This window comes from Camelus bactrianus, chromosome 34, assembly GCF_048773025.1.
Source record: "Camelus bactrianus isolate YW-2024 breed Bactrian camel chromosome 34, ASM4877302v1, whole genome shotgun sequence".
NCBI classification, from domain to species: domain Eukaryota; kingdom Metazoa; phylum Chordata; class Mammalia; order Artiodactyla; family Camelidae; genus Camelus; species Camelus bactrianus.
Genome location: NC_133572.1, coordinates 14037914 through 14056401, shown reverse-complemented (window position 1 = coordinate 14056401; position 18488 = coordinate 14037914). Strand labels below are relative to the sequence as shown.

General features: G+C 35.1%; 1 protein-coding gene across 1 annotated transcript in view; it reads right to left on the bottom strand.

Annotated features, from left to right (window-relative positions):
* Positions 1-4746: 4746 nt before the first annotated feature.
* The window catches only part of ETNK1 (ethanolamine kinase 1), a 53797-nt gene continuing 40055 nt past the window's right edge, over positions 4747-18488 (bottom strand). Inside the window, exons 5-8 of the mRNA XM_010946515.3 lie at positions 17053-17136; positions 15124-15284; positions 10827-10900; positions 4747-10501 (exon numbers count right to left, since the gene is read on the bottom strand). Coding sequence (XP_010944817.1) covers positions 10429-10501; positions 10827-10900; positions 15124-15284; positions 17053-17136 — 392 coding nt within the window. The 3' untranslated portion in view covers positions 4747-10428. The remainder of the gene's footprint in view (positions 10502-10826; positions 10901-15123; positions 15285-17052; positions 17137-18488) is intronic.

Genomic DNA, 18488 nt, shown 5'->3' with positions numbered 1-18488 from the left:
CTCTAAATTTGGGCTCAACTAAATAAAGTAAAACCAAGACGTGCAGAAGTATGCAGTGAAAAATAAAATGCATTTCTGACTTCCAAAGTAGTGAAGCACAGCTTCACCAGTGAAACAGCTTTCCAGGTGTCTCGTCAACTCGGGAAAAGTTCTTGCATTGTCATCTCCAAGGTTCATCTCTCTCCAGGATCAAATACTGATATTTTATTTACTTACTTTTTGCTTGATGGGAAATCTTTCCTAACCATTCAGTGCTTTGATTCATCCATCTAACAAACATAAAGTGAAACCCCAGTAGGTGCGCAGCACTGTGTAAAGTTATTACACCATAAAGACATATGAGACTCATGATGTCAAGGCCCACAGAGTCTATTCAGGGAGGCAAACTGATAAACAATGATAATGAGATAAGCTCATTGATCAGAGGCGTCCCTGGGTGCTGCAGTGAGGTAAGGGAAAAGGGCCAGGAGGGACACTTATGCAAGCAGGGGTAGCTTTCTGGAAGTGACACTTCCAAAGCAGTTTGCAGAGGTTTTAAAAGCTTTACCAAAGTTAAGAATTAGCCTGGTCAAGAGGGTTAGAAGCACGGAAAAAAGCAGAGTTTTGAACAAGACTGCGACGTGCCAGAACTCTAAGCAGATGGGTGTGCCTCCGTCTGAAAGCACAAGGCAGGAGGGGAGGACTTGAAGGTGAAGAAAAGCGCTGAGACCAAGGAAGTTGTCGTAAATCGTGAAATCGCCAACAAAAAGCACAAAAATGCAAAAAAAAAAAAAAAAAAGTGGTACTAAACACATAGTGAAAAAACATTTACGGTAAGAGAGCTGAAGCAAAAGGCAGAGTATCAGCTTGTTCAACCTTAGCTGGGAATTTAAGTGTCAGGTGCCTCACATTTTTCATCACTCTGCCCAGGCATGTGTCCGCAAATGGCAAGAAAAGTGCCCCAAAAACTGGCTTCGGGTTATAAATTTTAGCAGTCAGGCAAACTCACAGATATGGAATCCATGAGTAATGAGGATAGACTGTGTGTATACACACATGTACATAAATATATATATAAAACACATACACGCATAGCTGTGTGTATAACACCACCCACTGACAACAGAGAATATACCTTCTTCCCAAGGACAAAGGGAACATTCCCCAGAGTGGATCATATGTTAGGTCAGAACATCAATAGCTACCATAAAGTGGAAGTAGCAACACTCTCTGATTGCAATGGAATAAATTCAGATATGTTCTTAAGAACAAACCCAAAACTAAAAAGGCCATTCCACTTAGAAATTAAACAACTTTCTATTAAACAACTTGGGTAAGAAGAGAAACACATACAAATTATGCAATTTCTGAAAATTAATTAAAACACTGCAAGTTAGAATATATGGTATTTGTTGAAGTTGGTAATTGGAGAAAATTTCAGGACCTTTAACATCTATGCCAATTTACAGTATCAATTAAATCCCCAACTGAAAAAGCTACATTAAAGATTTCCACACTGAATGATAGAGGAATATTTCCTACTGAAACAAAGTTCCTACAGATAATTACAAAATTGAGATATGAAACTACCCAAAAGCACTAGAAAGCAATCAACAGCAAAAAGAAAACAGAGCAGATGTTACACTTAGAAAAAAGGAATGGCACTGAGTTTCCCATTTTATTAACCAGAGGACAAGCCACAAGTCAGAGGTTTGCAAGGCACCTAAAACTCAAAAAACCTGCTGCCTTCAGTTGCAGAACCAGAGAACAGAGTTCAAAGCAACCTCAAAGGCTAGAAAGTATGGAAACAAATTCCAAGAAAGATCCAGAGAGAGACGACACTAAAATCTGTGTACAGACTGCCCAGATCTCTGGCTGACCTCTGAACTACACACATGTGGGGCATAATCTCCAAATTTTAGTTGCGGTCCAAAGAGAAGCCAGAGTTTGAGGTTTGAGTACAGTCTAGTTATACGCCTGCTAAAACAAACAAAATCAATACTTTTCAGAGGATCGTAAGAGTCGAGAGTCTGTACAACGTATCAATCACAATGTCTAGGAAACAAATCAAAACTACTAGAAGCACAAGGAAACAAGATATAAACCACACTCAAAAGAAACCAAATCAGTACATGGTCCCTGAGATGACCCACTGTTGAAATTTGTGGACAAGGATTTTAAAGGAACCGTCGTGCTCAAGGACATACAGGAGACTATGCTTATACTGAATAAATAGAAAATTTTAAAAAAAGAAATAGAAACTCTAAAAAGAATAAAATGGAAATTATAGGACTGAAAATAATGTACAAAATTTAAAGTCACCGAATAGGCACAACAGCAGTTTGGAAATTAGAGGGGAGGAGAAAGTCAGTGAAGTGTGAAGACAGACCAACAGAAAGAATCCAGTCTGGGAAAGAGAAAACAGATACTGGAAACATAATGAACAGAGCACTGGAGACCTCTTAAACGATTTCACAAAGTCTAATCACGTGTAATTAAAGACTCATAAAGAGAAGGCAGAATGGGCCAAAACATATACTTGAAGAAATAATGGCCGAAAATTCCCCAAGTTCAGTAAAAGATAAATTTATGGATTCAAAATGGTCAAAACCAAAGGATAATAAATCAAAGAAAATCACATCTAAATGCAGCATAATCAAATTACTGAAAACCAGTTAAAAAGAGAAGGTCTTGAGAGCAAAAGAAAAATAACCCACTACAAACAGAGGAATATTCATCTGAACCAACACCAACTATCGGAGGAGGTCCAAAGAGACTGGTCTTTGGAAATACAAGTACTGAGAGGTAAAGATTTATGTGTGCAGACTGCTCAAGTAACTCACAAATTACGTGGAAAAGGATATATGGGAGCGCACTGAACTATTCCTGTGACTTTTCTAGCATTTCCTAATTCTGTCAAACTAATGGAATTTAGAAGCGGTAACACCCAACAATGGACACACCTGGTATCCAGGTCTTAATTTCTAAATATTCTCTAAAAATCAAATGTCAAGGCTCCTTGAAGAAATAGTTGAATTGAGGGTTGGGGCAGGGAAGGTACAAGCCTAGCTTGGAACACCTTACGTTGCCAGAAACGGAAATGCTCAAAAAATGATGTGGGCAACGCAGAAAGAATACAGCAGCCAACTTGAAGGAGCCGTCCATCACCAAGCTGGAATAAACCGAGCAACAGAATGTGTGTGATAGTTTATAGCCTATAGAATTAAATACTCTTGAGTCCTTACTGATACGGTTGGATAAACAAATCAAGTGTTTAAGTAAATAAAGGTACAGCTCTTCCTTACAGTGAAACTCCAATTACGAATATAGAAGAAAAGGGGAATCGAAAATCAACATCATGTAAACACCACAATTGCTGCAGGCAAAACCTGACGACGGACACTAAAATTAATAGCAAACAACCCTGCATAGTTTCAGAGTATCCTCTCCCACGAGATACTTATTTAAAGGAAAAAATGGGGAGAAACCTGACAGACACTTTAATCAGGTAACTAAGGTTAAAATCACTAGTAACATACATATAAACATCTTATGCCTCATATAATACAGTTAGAAGGGCACATTTCTATGGTATTCTTAACAAAAATACAAACCTGTATTATCAGAGTAAGGAAAAAGGAGGAAAGTATGAAATGGGAGAGGCAACTCTGAAGTTGAATCAGAAATTAGAGGTGTCAGCAAGGACACATGACTTTTAAAACATTATTTATATCTGAGTGTGTGTGTGTGTGTGTGTGTGTGTGTGTGTGTGTGTGTGTGTGTGTGTTTCCTTGCTCTGCCAGTTAACAGGTCCTAGGATCAGTGACATCTCAGGGGCAGTAAGCGTCCCTGGGTCTCAAATATAAGTTTCTAAATACTATTCCTCCCCAAAGGAACCAGGCTCCTTGGAGAAAACGGTTGATTCCAGGGCTCAGGAAGGGAAGTACAAAATTAGTCTGGAATTTCTTATTTTACTAGAAAGTAAGGAAGTGCTCGAAAAATGTTGGGGTCTGACAAGGGGCACAATGCCCCACAGACTGCTTGCTAGTTACAACAGGGACAACAACTGGACAGGGAAGACACAACAATACTTTGACCAGGTGGTCAAAGTGAACATCAACAGTGACTCCCTCGGAGGGATACCCTAACAAGGACACAGCACTTCTGTGGTTGCTACCCAACCTAGTCATCAGAAAACACCAGAAAAACCCAAACTGGGAAACATTCTATAACTCTCTCTCTCTCTCTCTCTCTCTCACACACACACACACACACACACACACAGAGCTGACTATTTTTGTTATAGAGAATTGACATTCATGATAAACTCTATCTTAAGGGGGAAATCACATCTTATCTTTGTATTTCCACCATCGATCACACTCCCTGAGAATCAGAAGGAGCATAATAAACCTTAGTTGAATGGACAGTCCCTGTGTAGACAGATGTGAAGTCCCAGATGGTGCCTTTATTCATCTGTGCCTCCAGCCCCAAGCACAGTGAAGACACAAAGTACAGTGGTTAGAATAATGAATTTTTAAACTAGGTAAACAGAATTTGTTCATAAGTGATACAATATTCTATACTCTATCAATCAAATTTTCAAAAGTAAAACTTTCTGAAAACTTTTTAACACTATAAAACCAGAGAATTAGGAATGTAAAGAATCACTTCAGATATACAAATAGTTATGCACTAACTTTGAGAAGTTTTGTTTTTCTACAAAAGGAAAACCACAAAATAAGTTGAAGTAACAAGATTTATGGATACAAGCAGTTAGAACCCAACTTTATTGTTACAATTTTTATTTACAGAATATAAATCTCTTCAAAAAGATACATTCCTTCATTTAATCAATGGTAAAAGGCCTTATGAAACAGAAATAAAGCCTGAACATCACTTATATTTAAACAGAAATACAAACAGATTCATTAAAAGTTTATGAACACATAGCAAGAATGTATTTTTATTTAAGCAGTTACATGAATGGGGTTGTTTTTAATTACCTTCAATGGCAACCCCATTTTAACCACAGAACAAATTTTACTTAAATTAACAGTAGTAAAAATGTAAAAATTAAGTTTTAAACATGAAAATATGCAATAACAACAACAACAACAAAAAAAAAAAAACCAGGAAGTATCTTCATTACCAAACAGATGAACAAGTTCTCAGACACTCAGATACTTTCCGAGGCGTATCAGAACACCTACATCAAACGCTGCGTTCATTTGAGAGGTATCGATACATTGTCAGTGCTGAGACTATCTGTAGCACTCACAGTATATACAGAGCAGCATTATACTACTGTGGTTCACATTTAATAAACACAATTTTAACCTCTAGGTCGCAATTTCCCAATTCAACATACAGCAAATGCAATGACAATTATTTTGTTTTTTTCTTCTGAAACTGATAAGGACGTTATCTTATAAGAACATGGAATAATGCCAGGTCTTCTTTCTTAAAATAACAGTGTATTTTAACATATTGTGGAAACTTCACACAGCTATACAAATGCTCCTAAATACAGTAGAGTTGAAACGTTTCCTCTTTGCAGATTCCACCAAACTATAGTTACTTTAAGTACACATAAGTAGCAGGAAACTTCTTCAGATTACTGGACAGTGAAAATTTCAGTGTGTCACTACGTAATCTAAGCAGCAGCACACCACTACCGTGTAAATACTCTCAATTCCTCCACTGCTTCTTAGGGGGTCTTTTCCAGTTCACAGGAGCTGGTTCACCTGGATACCATCAGGTCTCAACCTATCAAAGTCCTTTTCTTAAGAGTTTTGAAATGTAACTAATGGACCAATTCAAATCAGCCAGATTTTTCTTACCCCTTCAGTTATTAGTTCAAATAGAACATGTAATGTTTTCAATTTTTATAAACACCTTATAAGTGGTTTGTTAAAATGATTAATGGTATTTATCCATTAACAGGCAAGATGTAAACAAAAATATGCCTACATTTAGGGATTACGAGTATTTTACAGAGCAATTTTTCAGAACTAGAAAAGCCATAGGATGCATAATGAATAAATTTTGACTTGCTATTTGATAACATCAGAAGCATAGTAAGGGCATTAAGTAAAGAAGAGAAAGCAGATCTCAGGATAGAAACCTACTACAAACTTGAATTCCAAATGCCTCAGACTCAAAGGGGTATTTTCTACAAGCGCCATCATTATTTTTTCTATTCAAATAGTTGAAATCTGTCCATTTCAAAATATGATCCAGAAATGAAAATTTTAGTGTAAAAACTGTTCAGGAAAATCTAATTCATTATGTAATATATCTTCTTAATTTCAATTTTCAAGTATTCAAGTAATGCAAACCCAAGCATTTTCTTTTAGAGTAACATATTTACAGACTAAGCTTCAAAGACGGGGAAAAATTCATATAAAATAATTGATACACTTTTCTGTCTGAAGACATCAAACTCAATCCATAACACTGTATTCACACAAGCGGTATGTAACAGGACCACAGGCAGTTCCATGTAACTAATGTCTTTCTTAAAAAAAAAAAAAAAAAGAAACAAAACAAAACAGACTGCCTTACATGTAACTAAGTTTTCAAAGACATTCTAAAATCTAGTGAACTACAGAAGAAAAATCAGAGCAAACCAGTTTTTTTCAATAAAGATAAAGCTGCCTTACCACACACTTAATAATTCACTTTGCGTTGCGCAAAACCGCTAGCACTTGCCTTTTGTGTGAAGTAGTGCAAGTCGCTGCCAATAACAAAACTCCCCCCCAGCATAAAGCGTTGTTAACTTTGTCTATCAACTGAATGACTGACTAGTAGTGAAAGCTTAAGTCTATATCACTTTGGAATGCAGTATAATATGCTTATTAAAAGCAATTTAAAGCAGAAAATCAAACTGTTAGTTTTCTCATTTATATCATGAAGGAATTCAAAAATGGTACAGAAGGCTTTGTGTAATTCAAAAAAGAAGTATCTATGTAAATTTAAAAGTCGAGGTTTTTAACTTTTAATTAAAAAGAGTATTTGGGTGAACTTTTTCCTTGAAATCTGGGAGCTTTCATAACATACTTCTGAAGTTAAATATTTTTCAGTTCAGCAAAAATGAAATTAGCAATCATTAAAAGATTACTTACATGTTTTCTATCTTTTACAACCCATAATGGTTTTTCTCTATACTCAGAGAAACCAACTGAGACATATGCTTAAGTTGAACTACGAGCTATTATTTATCATCTCTTGTATGGATGGGACCTAAGATTCACAATGAGATATATAAAAATTCAAAGATTATTTGTAGAAAAGGGTCAACAACCTTGAAAATAAGAAAGAATAATACTTCAGTATGCAATCATGAAATTATAATTTCAATTTGATTTAGCTTAGAATTATGACTCAAAAAATGGACGTCCTAACAATGTATTAATTTACTGCTTGCAGGAATATAACCCCTCAAAACTAATGGCCAACTAAAGAACGAAGGAAAGTCATATTAGGCACTGAGAGGCTAAATAAATATGTACTGACGTCAACAAAAATTGATAAACCCTATTTCCAGTTCCTCTTGTTATCCCACTGTGTGGCCAGAACTGTTGGCCATTTCCAGTCTAAAGCCAAAGAGCTGGATCATTCCCTTACACAAAAATGTCTACAAAAGGGGAGAGAATGCAAAAAACAATACACAATTGCCTATGCAAGATACAATTCACACTAATTTACAAATCTTTATTTACACTTTTTTATATACATTCCAGGCAGACCTAGTTGATGAGTTTTGTGCTCATATTGATCTCAAATGATCATGTGAACAGTATGATTTACTACCACGTCTCTGATTCTCAGAAAGCAGTGGTAGCATCAGGTCAGGAGGGAAAAACATCAAGTATTACTGGTCAGAAGATCATACAAGTATGTAAGGAACAAAGAGAACAAAATTTGTGGAATTTTGCTTATTAAAGCATTCAGGCCACTATGGTCTACTGACTAACAATCCGTTACACATGAATGCCACTTCGCTAACAACCATTTTCATATTTACACAATGAGCTTACTACCAGTTAAGTTATTAGGTAAGGCATTCAAGTTCCTTAGCTTAACATAAAAAGGCAAAAGACATCTCAGCATGCCACAGGACAAATTTTAGAGGGATGTCCTCCCTTTAGAATCCCTTAAATGGTCAATAAAAAGGGAAGCAATCTTGAACCCTATTATTAGCCTTAAGTGTGATCCCAAAAACCTGAATAGGAAGTGGGAGAGTCAAAATAACCAAAATCTAGCCTAAGAGTTGGGGAAATATTTTAAATATCATATTTTGTTCCCAACACCCACTGCCTGGGGCTAAAGTGAGAGCCTTTATTCCCCTTTACATTCACTTCTATATGAACCTCTCTGCACCGCTTACAACAGTATCACAGCTCGCAGCTACGCACAGTCTACAGCAATGGCTCAGTGAATCTCTACTCAAAACAGTTTGAAGAACATGGAGTAAGGTAGAAAAATGATCTTCTCTCCTCCCATAGTTCTCCAAGATATACACCGCTGCACTTTAAGAAGTCAGAAAGCAAAAAAAAAAAAAAAAATCAAGAGTATTAAGCATTCTTCATTGTCTAAGAAAATGTTCCAACCACAGATGAAAATTCCATCAAAAACAACTTTTCAAGTCCATTCTAACATTACATAAAAAGCTATTGTTTAGTTGGTTCCTTTCATTTAGTTAATTACATAAAATTCTACTGATCCTACAGTAATATCGTTTATAAAAACAGAATTCAACATTTGTAACATTGGGGAGGTAGAAAACAAACCTTGGTCTAACACTGTTATAGATGCAAACAGATTTTAAGATTCTATTCATGTAACTAGAATTTACCATTTTAAATGGCCTGTAAGTGTTTCTACCTACTTTATTAACATTAAACATCTTGAGATAAGCCAAGTATTTCAAAGCACTTATCTGACACTCTAAGTCATTTGGAATAATACATCAGACTCCCCAGAAGATTTCTCAGAGGATAAATTTGTAGTTGCATATTCTGAATATGCAGATCCATTAAGCCAACTTTGTACATGGGCACTTATGTGACCAAAGTGCAAAGCTTGTCAGACTAATTTTCTAAGGGAAGTTAACCATGACTGCATAACCCCACATGGCAGTCTTCAGAACTTGAAGCCTGCTTATCTATCCCAACAACCTAACTTCCTTCCAAATAATAACTGCCATCCTCTCACTCTCAAACAAAACACTTAAACAAAAGCAAAAGAAATCAAAACAAACAGAAGCTCTCCTACCATGAATATTTCTGCTTAACTCATATTTCGTTGTATCAGATTTTACGTGTACAAGACCGATGTTCTAAAAGTTCCTTATTTAATTATTTTAACCACCTCAACTTATTTCTCTTAAACTACATGTATCAAGGAATCATCTGCTATCATTCTAAAGACATGGAGCCAAACTAAAACATAAAACCAAAATGTAAGGAATGAATCTGGAAAGGTTAAAAAGAATTAATCCACATGACACTTTCTTGTTCCCAGGGATAATATGCATTCTACCTCTGCTTCAGAAATTAGCAACTGTTCTACTAGCGACTGTTTAGTAACAAACAAAACACAGAACATCTCAATAAGGAAAGCAAACTTTTTGGTTAGAAACAATTTGAGATAGTAAAATTTTAAAAACAAATTAGTAGTAACTAGTAACTAGTAACTTAAATGACCATATTTAGTATACGAAAACATCATTTAATGCAGGTTTTGGTAACATAACATCATCATATGTATTCCAGGATTATATGGTAAATACTAATATTTACACTGCCAGACTACATAGAAAGAGGGGAATTTAATTCTAAGGTATGTTCCCCCACCAAAAAAACTTTCTAACACTTCAGAAAGATGTACCACTAGCATAGATCGTGAATGTATTTCACTTTCCTAAACAGATATTTTTCTATGAACATCCTAAGTTACCTAAATCAGTGCCTGGCATTTCAAGAGTAAATGATTCACTTTACTTACAGTATGTCAAAATAAAAAGGTTATACTAAACATCTAAAATGCTTACTAAAATCAATCTTATTAAAGTAAAACTTAAAAAAACAATTTCTCTGGGAAATTTTCATTGCTTACACTCAACAAACATGAAACAGATGGAAGCAGTCGCAGAATCATGTTAAATTCATAATAAATAATTTACATATAACATAGATTAAATTATCAAAGGATTAAATCGACATCTTTATACCTTTTTGCTGATTTAACAAACTTCTAACCCACCACATACTGACAGCAGTAGGTATACTTCTCGACATCATTTGGACTATTTAAAAAATAAATTGGTTGTTTGGAGGCATAATTTGTAAAGCAAGATAACCAAATTAAAAGAATTTTAACAAATAATTGGCTTTTTGGAGTTTAAGATTCGCAAGCATTGTTCAGAATAGTTAAACGTCTTCTTTACTCAGGCACTTTTAATGCAGTAACCTCAGGCTTCATTTTAAAGTATTGGTTAAAGCGAACAATTGCATACCTAGTGAGAAACAAGAGTAACAACAGAATTAGAGCTAAAAATCTTAATCCTTCGTTATTTCCACTCACCCTTCTCAGCTGATTTTTTTAAGTTTTATAATTTTCAAAGGATATATTTTTAGTTTATTGCGCCACCTACTGGACATTTTTCTAACACTGAAAGCATTAAACAGATTCTACCAGATTTCTTTGCAGACCAATTAAATGCATGCAACCTTTATAACATTTAACTGAAAATAATAACTGCAATGTCCTCTGTGAGTTCTAAATGTTAATCCAAAAAAAAGTAGAGACAAACGTAATGCATACAGTCAAATTAAACTTACCCAAGGAAATCAAACTCAATAGTAGAGTATTTGGCTTGAATCAAAGCCCACAATCCCCAAAAGAAATGTGAAGCCTAAAAAGGAGGGAAGAAAAATCAAGAATTATGATAATGCATTTCTTTGTAAAATAAATATCACATTATTAATTTTTTTCTTTTTCATCAACTCCATGCACATTTTCTTGACGCTTTTTTAATATAAAGTGTCTAAAACATAGGTAATAGTTATCTGGGTGGTTTTTGATCACTTTTGTCCAAAAGACATTGTAGTAAATCATCATCACTTAAAAACAACAGAGCCCAGTTCCTGTAACCTGCTCGGTGTGGGCAGAGCTCAGCATGAGCACTGACAGACGTGGTTAGCTGTTTTTAATGGTTATAATCGCTAACAGGGTTTCCCATAAAACACATTATCAAAGGACTCTGTTACTTGCAATATAAACAAAAAGGAAAATCCAAATCTCAAAAACAAAAGATGTACTTGAATGTGAAGAATGTTCAAGGCATGCCAAATTTCTGAAACAATTTTTACTGACCCAACAATTCTGCAGAATCAACCGTGATAATAAAGTTACATAACTTGACTTAAGTTGGAGAAAAATGAGTCTTAGGACTTAAAAACATGACTGTGTGATTAGGAGCTGTGCCGCAATCTTGTGTGTGTGCTTTGCAATCTATTTTTAGTTAAACATGATATGTTAAGATTCTGGTAACACTTCACTTCCCAAGAAATACTCTGTTTTAACTAGAAAAAAATTACTAGTTGTGTGGCTGTGAGCAACTTAACCCCCCTGCACCTTTGTTTCCTCATCTGTAAAATGTAGATGTGACAATTTATAATAAGAGATATATATTTGGTCTTCATCCACTGTTCCTGGCTCATAGCTCCCAAATCCTTGGAACTTCCTAAGCACAAGAGAACCTGGAAGCCTCTTCTATTGCATTTTGCCTTTTGTTCCTGAAGTAGTTCCAGAGTCATGAAAGTAAAAGGAATTCCTGTCATTCTTAACAAGCCCCTTTCAACCACACCTGAGTTTCTGTTAATAAGGTGTCTTTTGGAAAGCTCCTAAGGATGAGGGCTGGCTGCCAGGGGGAGCCAACCACATGATTGGAAGGTTGGAACTTTTGGCCCCACCACTTCTATACCTCCAGGGAAAGAGAGAATGGAAATTAAGTTCAGTCAATGGCCAACGATTTAATCAATCTTGCCTAAGTAATGAAGAACCCATAAAAACCTAAAAGGAGGGGGTTTAGAGAGCTTCTAGACTGGTGAACCAGAACCCATGCACATTTTGGGAGGGTGGTGCACCCTAAACTTCATGAGAATAGAAGTTCCTGTGCTCAGGACATTTCCAGACCTCACCTTACTGTAAGCAGATAGGTTTAGGGGGTCCCTGGAGAAAAAGAACCAGGAATGGTTTTCTTGACATTCTGGCCTAAGTCATTCTGAGATCTAAGCCTGGCCAAAATGCTTGCCCTTGAACAGCTAATTCAGTAATTAATGAAAAGGTAATTCAGTAATTAATGATCTATGGGAACAAAGGAATGGCAGGAACAGAGAAAAGGCAGTCAACCAATAGAGCAGTGAGAAAGCAGAGTCCCAGTTCCTCCTCAAGGAATATACATAATGTATCTCTGAGTTCTGCGGGAACTAAGGCCCCCCATCCCAGTGGAAGATGGAATGATGATGTTGACCCTCTAGACCTCAATAAACTAAAGCTTGGACTCTGTTGCCCTTTGCCCCAATTCTATGCTGAATTCTCTGCTCAAGCCCCTTCATAAATATGCATGTACCCTTAGCTTAAAACGTCCCCAAATTAGCTGGGGGAGATACTGTTTTGGGAAAGATGCCTGGTGTTCTCCTTACTTGCTGCAGTAATAATAAATCCTTCCTTCTCCTAATCTTTGGCTTGGCTGTGTCTACTGACTCGACACCCAGCAAGAGGCAAGTGAACCCAGTTCCCAGGTAACACGACTGTACCTCTCTGTCTTGCTGTTCTTCTGTATCCTTGTGATATCCTTTACAATAAACTGGTAAAACATATGTAAATGTTTGAGTGCTGTGAGCTACTCTAGCAAATTAAGAGACCCCCAAGGAGAGAGTTGTAGAAACCCATTTATAGCCAGTGAGTAAGAAGCACAGGTAACACCCTAGACTTGTGAGTGGCATCTGAAGGGAAAAGGGGGCAGTCTTGTGAGACTGAACTCTTAAAGTATCTCCAAGTGGGAAGTGTCAGACTTGAGTTAAATGTACAGGACATCCAATCACTGACTGCTGTGAATTCAAGAATTGCTCGGCGGTATAGAAAAAACACACACTGGAGCAGGTAATAATAGTATTTACACTCAGCATACAAAAAACATTCAATAAAATGTTAACTATATAACTGTTATATGAAGTCAGAATGACAAAAATGAAGAAGATGTTTTACAATGGTCTTCTTTCTAAGGAAATATCTCAGGTATTGAGAAGTAAATTATGAGATGAGATACCTTTTTTTTTTGATAGTCTAAGTCAGTGGTTCTCAAAGTGGTCTATGAATCCATGGGAAGTTCTGAGGCCCCAAACTATTTTCATAATAATATGATACTTGTCTTTTTGACTATATTAACATTTGCAATGATGATTCAAAAGCAGTGGGGGGTGAAACTCCTGGGACCTTAACAGAAGTCAAGGCAGTGGCACCAAACAGTGTAGCCTTACTCTTCATCATCACACACTCACAGCGAAAATCCAGTCTCACTAAAGAGTGTCCTTTATGAAGTCATTAACACTATGTTATTAAATCTCCACCCTTGAGTACATGACATCCTCACATTCTGTGGGACGACGGGGGAGGGAAGAACACATAAAGCACACCTGCTGCGTCTTCGAAACAGGAAGGTGGTTCCAAGGAAAAATACGTCTGACTGAGCTGTGGTGCACATTTTTAATGGCACATCATTTTTACTTGAAAGAACGGACACATGAACTAGAGTTATTAGACTTGGGTATCTGGCAGGCACTTCTCAAATATAAAAAAGAGAACTTGTCATTTCAATGAAAATAACTGACAGCATTTGTTGCCAATGATAGACTTTTGACTATTCAACCTACAGTTAGAACTTCGGAAAATCTGCATTCAACTCTGTGAGCTTACCAGCTTCTTAATAAAGTACTTTTCTCATACTGGTGATGATATCAGTAAATGCAGTTTTTTAATATCATATAATGAGATGTATCATCATTTAGAAGATCTATGCAGTTCAATGAATCCACACTTTCCAAATAACTAATGAATGATGTTAAAATTACAAAATCACACATTGGATAAAAGAGCCATTCAAAGTGCAAGATAAACTAACAGAGTTTACTGTAATAGAGTAAAAAGCTAACTGATGTGTCCACACTGCACATTACAATTAACCTAAAAGAAACTATCACTTGTCGAACTTTAGTGAAGCATCACAAATATCCCCAATTCTCTGAAAAGGCAAAACACTCCTCTTTTCCAATAACATATGTGTGTGAAACAGGACTTTCTTCATATCCTCAACCAAAGCAATACATTGCAAGACATGAAATACAGAAGCAAATATGAGAATCCAGCTTTTATTAAGCCAGACATTATAGAGATTTCCAAAAGTATAACAATGTCATTTTTCTCACTAACGTGTTTTTGTTTTGGAAAATAGTTATTTTTCATTTTTAAAATGCTGTTTATGTTAACATGAGCTTTTTAAATATTTAATAAACACTTTGAATTTGTTTTAATTTCCAATACGGTAAATACTGATAATTAAACTATACAAACAAAATCTTGCAGAGGTCTTCAAAAAATTTTTGAACTATAAAAGGGTTCTGAGACCAAAAAGTTTGAGAATCAGCATATTCTAACGATATAAAAAACATCTGTGGGTGGTATCATACTCTCCTCCTTAATTAGCTTGGTTCTGCAGCAGAAAAGACTAAAATCAGGGGACATTCTACACCACAAAACAACATCAGACCAGCTCTTCCCACCAGTCCAGGCAGTACTGGCAACTGTATTTCTCATTTTTTATGTAATATAAAGTAAATGATTCTACACTAGAAAGCATTATACATAAAACCTTACAAAAACCTCCTCATTTTGGTAGTAACATCTTTTATAAGGTGAAAAATAAAAAAGTTTACATGTAACATCAGACTACTAAATGGATGAGAAGCACAGTGAGGAAAGACCCATTCATCCTTTTTAGTCTCAAAAAATGACACAGAGAGAATACTTAAGTATTATATTAAGAATTTCCCATTAATTACTTACACTTAAACTTACCAATGCAAACTGATTGACTTGAATAAAGAGGATTTCTACTTCCTTTTCAGTAACTTCAGTTGCAAAGCCCTTATACTCTTTATAGGCCTCGAGGTAAGAACGCAGCCACTGGCCCTGCAGCTCTCGATCTGGATAAAGGCTGTAGTCTACGTCACTCACACCTGAAGCGGGAACAAGTAAGCTGAGATGTCTAACACACAGCTTCTGCATGCTTTAATAATCCCCACCATCTGCATATTTTTTCAGAAAAAAATTATTAGATGTTTCCATGTTTGGCTGAAATACTAGATAAACTGAGTAAACAGCATTTACTAAAGCAAATAATCATCATGTATTCCAAATTGAATTCTAATGTACAATACAGCTGATCACCACAATCGTTGTTGCCTCAATTTTTCCTCAAAGTGTGAACGAAGCTTGAACCACCTGCATCAGAAGCTGCAAATCTTCATTTTAATAAGTACCCCAGGAGATTCTTAGGAGATTCTTATGCACATTAATATCTAGAGCATTTCCTAGAACTGTGGCTCTAAAACTTTTTTAACTATTTACTCACAGAGTAAGAAATACATTGTATGTTGAAACCTTATACACGCACTTGACATTAAATTTCACAAAACAATATTTACCCTAACTATACCTTCCAATTCTGATTAATTTCTATTTCTTTTCCATTCCCTGCTTTAAAATAATTATCTTGCAAATCTGACTTCATGATGTGGTTTGAAAAATGCTCATCTAGTTCATAGTGTCTTGCCTAGCATTCAAGGTTCTCCCTAAGTTGGTCCAAACTTACTTCTCTGGTCTATTCTCCATCATGAATTTTATACCCTACAGAAATATACTCACCTTGAAGTTTTCCTCCTTCCTACAGTGCCCTCCTTTCTCTTCAATCTGCACATCCAAATTCTACTTAACTCAAGTTTTAGCTCATTTTTTTTTCTACACAAAATCATATTAAGATCATTGAAGTTTCCACTTCATCTGTATCATTTGTATCACTGATAGCAGTAACTATCCACATTACTAGCAAGGTGGTATCTCATTATATGCACAACTGCTTTCCCTTCCTATAGATCTATATGTACAACATGTATGTGGGGATAAGGCATGTACGTGATAAGCTTGGTGGAGGAAAATAACTAAAACCATGTAAATTAAAACTTTCCCCCAACTCTTTCCACAGTCCGGTAACTTAAAAGCATATGAAAATACATGAATGCGTAAATGTATGCAAATACAAATTCAGCAATAAAAAATTCGCACTTAGGTGTAAACCATCCAGATGAATTTCCTAATCTTTAATTTTAGAATATTTCAAGTTTCTAAACATAGCCATAAAATGTATTTTAAATTAATTCCACTTACATTTTTAAAAAAGCTTTTATATTTGATGGTAAAAAAAGATTACTTTAAGGGGTAAAAATGATCAGCTTTCCAATTATTCATAGACAATGACAAAAAAAAATTCTTGCGCTTTTTTAATTAAACAACATTCCAAAAGTCCAAGTATACCATGGAAACAGCAAAGACTTTTAAATGAGAAAAAACTGGCTTCAAATCTTAGTTCTTTGTATTTTACTATGACCTTGGTGAGTTACTTTACTCATCTGTAAACTCGGAATATTACCCAACTTACAGGATTGTTGTGAAGAAAAAAATTAGATTAAGATTTATGAAGCAACTAGCATTATGTCAATTTTTAGTAAAAGCCATAATCATTATTTTTCTCTTATTTTCTTTAAATTAAAGAAGAAGTCATCACCTCTTTCCTTCAATAATAAAAAACAAAAACAAAAAGGTCAGGAAGAAAATAAAAATTGTTGCTCTAGCCCCTAGCTGACCTTTCAAGAGAAAAAAAAAAATTCCAAAAGTATGATTTCAGTTACATGCTACTCCACTAGAGGAACATGTTCCTCTGGATTTTACCTGCGAATTCATTGAAATGATTTCCAATATCATATGCCAGGTAGTTGTATCCAGAATATTCATAATCAATGAACTGTACATCACCTATGTGAGACACAAAAACAAAGACATAAGAAATCACATACAGGATCAGAAAACCCCTATGCTATTTGTAATTAAACAGCTTCCAATTTTGTCTCATTGTACGTGCTTGGTTACATGCACTTCTGAGACAATACAGGGTAAGGCTGTGAATTTTATGGCAATGAGCTTTACAAAATTCAAATTATGTATCTTGGTCAACAGCTTCTCTGTGAACATTAATGTTCACTAAAGAAAAGTCAAAATACAGTCATTTTCCAAGTTCAAACAAAAGCAAAATATGTCTTTAACCACATGGGGGCATCAGTTACTTAAAAATTCAAGTTTAATTAGAAATGTAAATCCTATCTTTGGAAACTTAATAATCTGCAATTTAAACAAAAAACTAATCTATGATATTCCAACAGTGAACTGACAAGCTAATCTACATATGGAAATAAAATATAGACTTTCAAAGACCTGAATTCTATGAACCCTGCAATTATGCTATTAACACTTGCTGATCAATGTAACATCCCTAATTTAAGAAGTTAGTTGCTATCAAACTCTTAAATTTTTCTGGAATGCTACATAATTAAGTTCACAATAGCATACTTAAGCAGTATTAAGGTGGTTGTTTTATCATTTAAAAAGAGCAAACGTATAGTTGCTTTTAAACATTTTTTTAACTTGAGAAATTTTTATATAAACTAAATTAGTGGTAAATATATATATATATATATATATATATATATATATATATATATATATATATATATGCATATTTCATTATAATTCTCCAAAGACTATCCTGTTCTGCCTGCCCAAGGGACATATTCCTGCTTAGGAACACTTCATTCTTGAGTACTGAGTACTATAGAGGATTTGGCTCAACAAAGAAACAGGTCCTATTGTTTAAGAGAGAGACAAGAGAAAAAGAGAGAGAGAAAGAGAGTGAAACATTAAAAAAAAAAAATAAAAGTGGGTCACTGTCTGCACCAGGGGATCACAAACTCAAAGGCTCACAGTTAAAATGGATACACGAACAGAGATGGCTGTAAGAACCATTTCTAAAGTGCTGATGCTGAGAAAATGTATAGCATATGAACTACCTTTTAAAACATCAAGCAGAGGTAACAAAACAAAATCCTGGTCTATACACATTGGCTTTCCCCAGATAAAAGAGCTTTTGAACTGTCATGTGCTGATGTAGATTTATATGTTTAATCTGGGGATGTATGCTGATCACATTCAAATTCAGAAAAAGAATGATAAGACAAAAAAAAAAAGTCATGGCAAGAGGAATATTTTACACAAAAGCAAAAAAATTTATTGTAACTGCATTTAATATAAAATTCTAAACTTTTATAAATAGT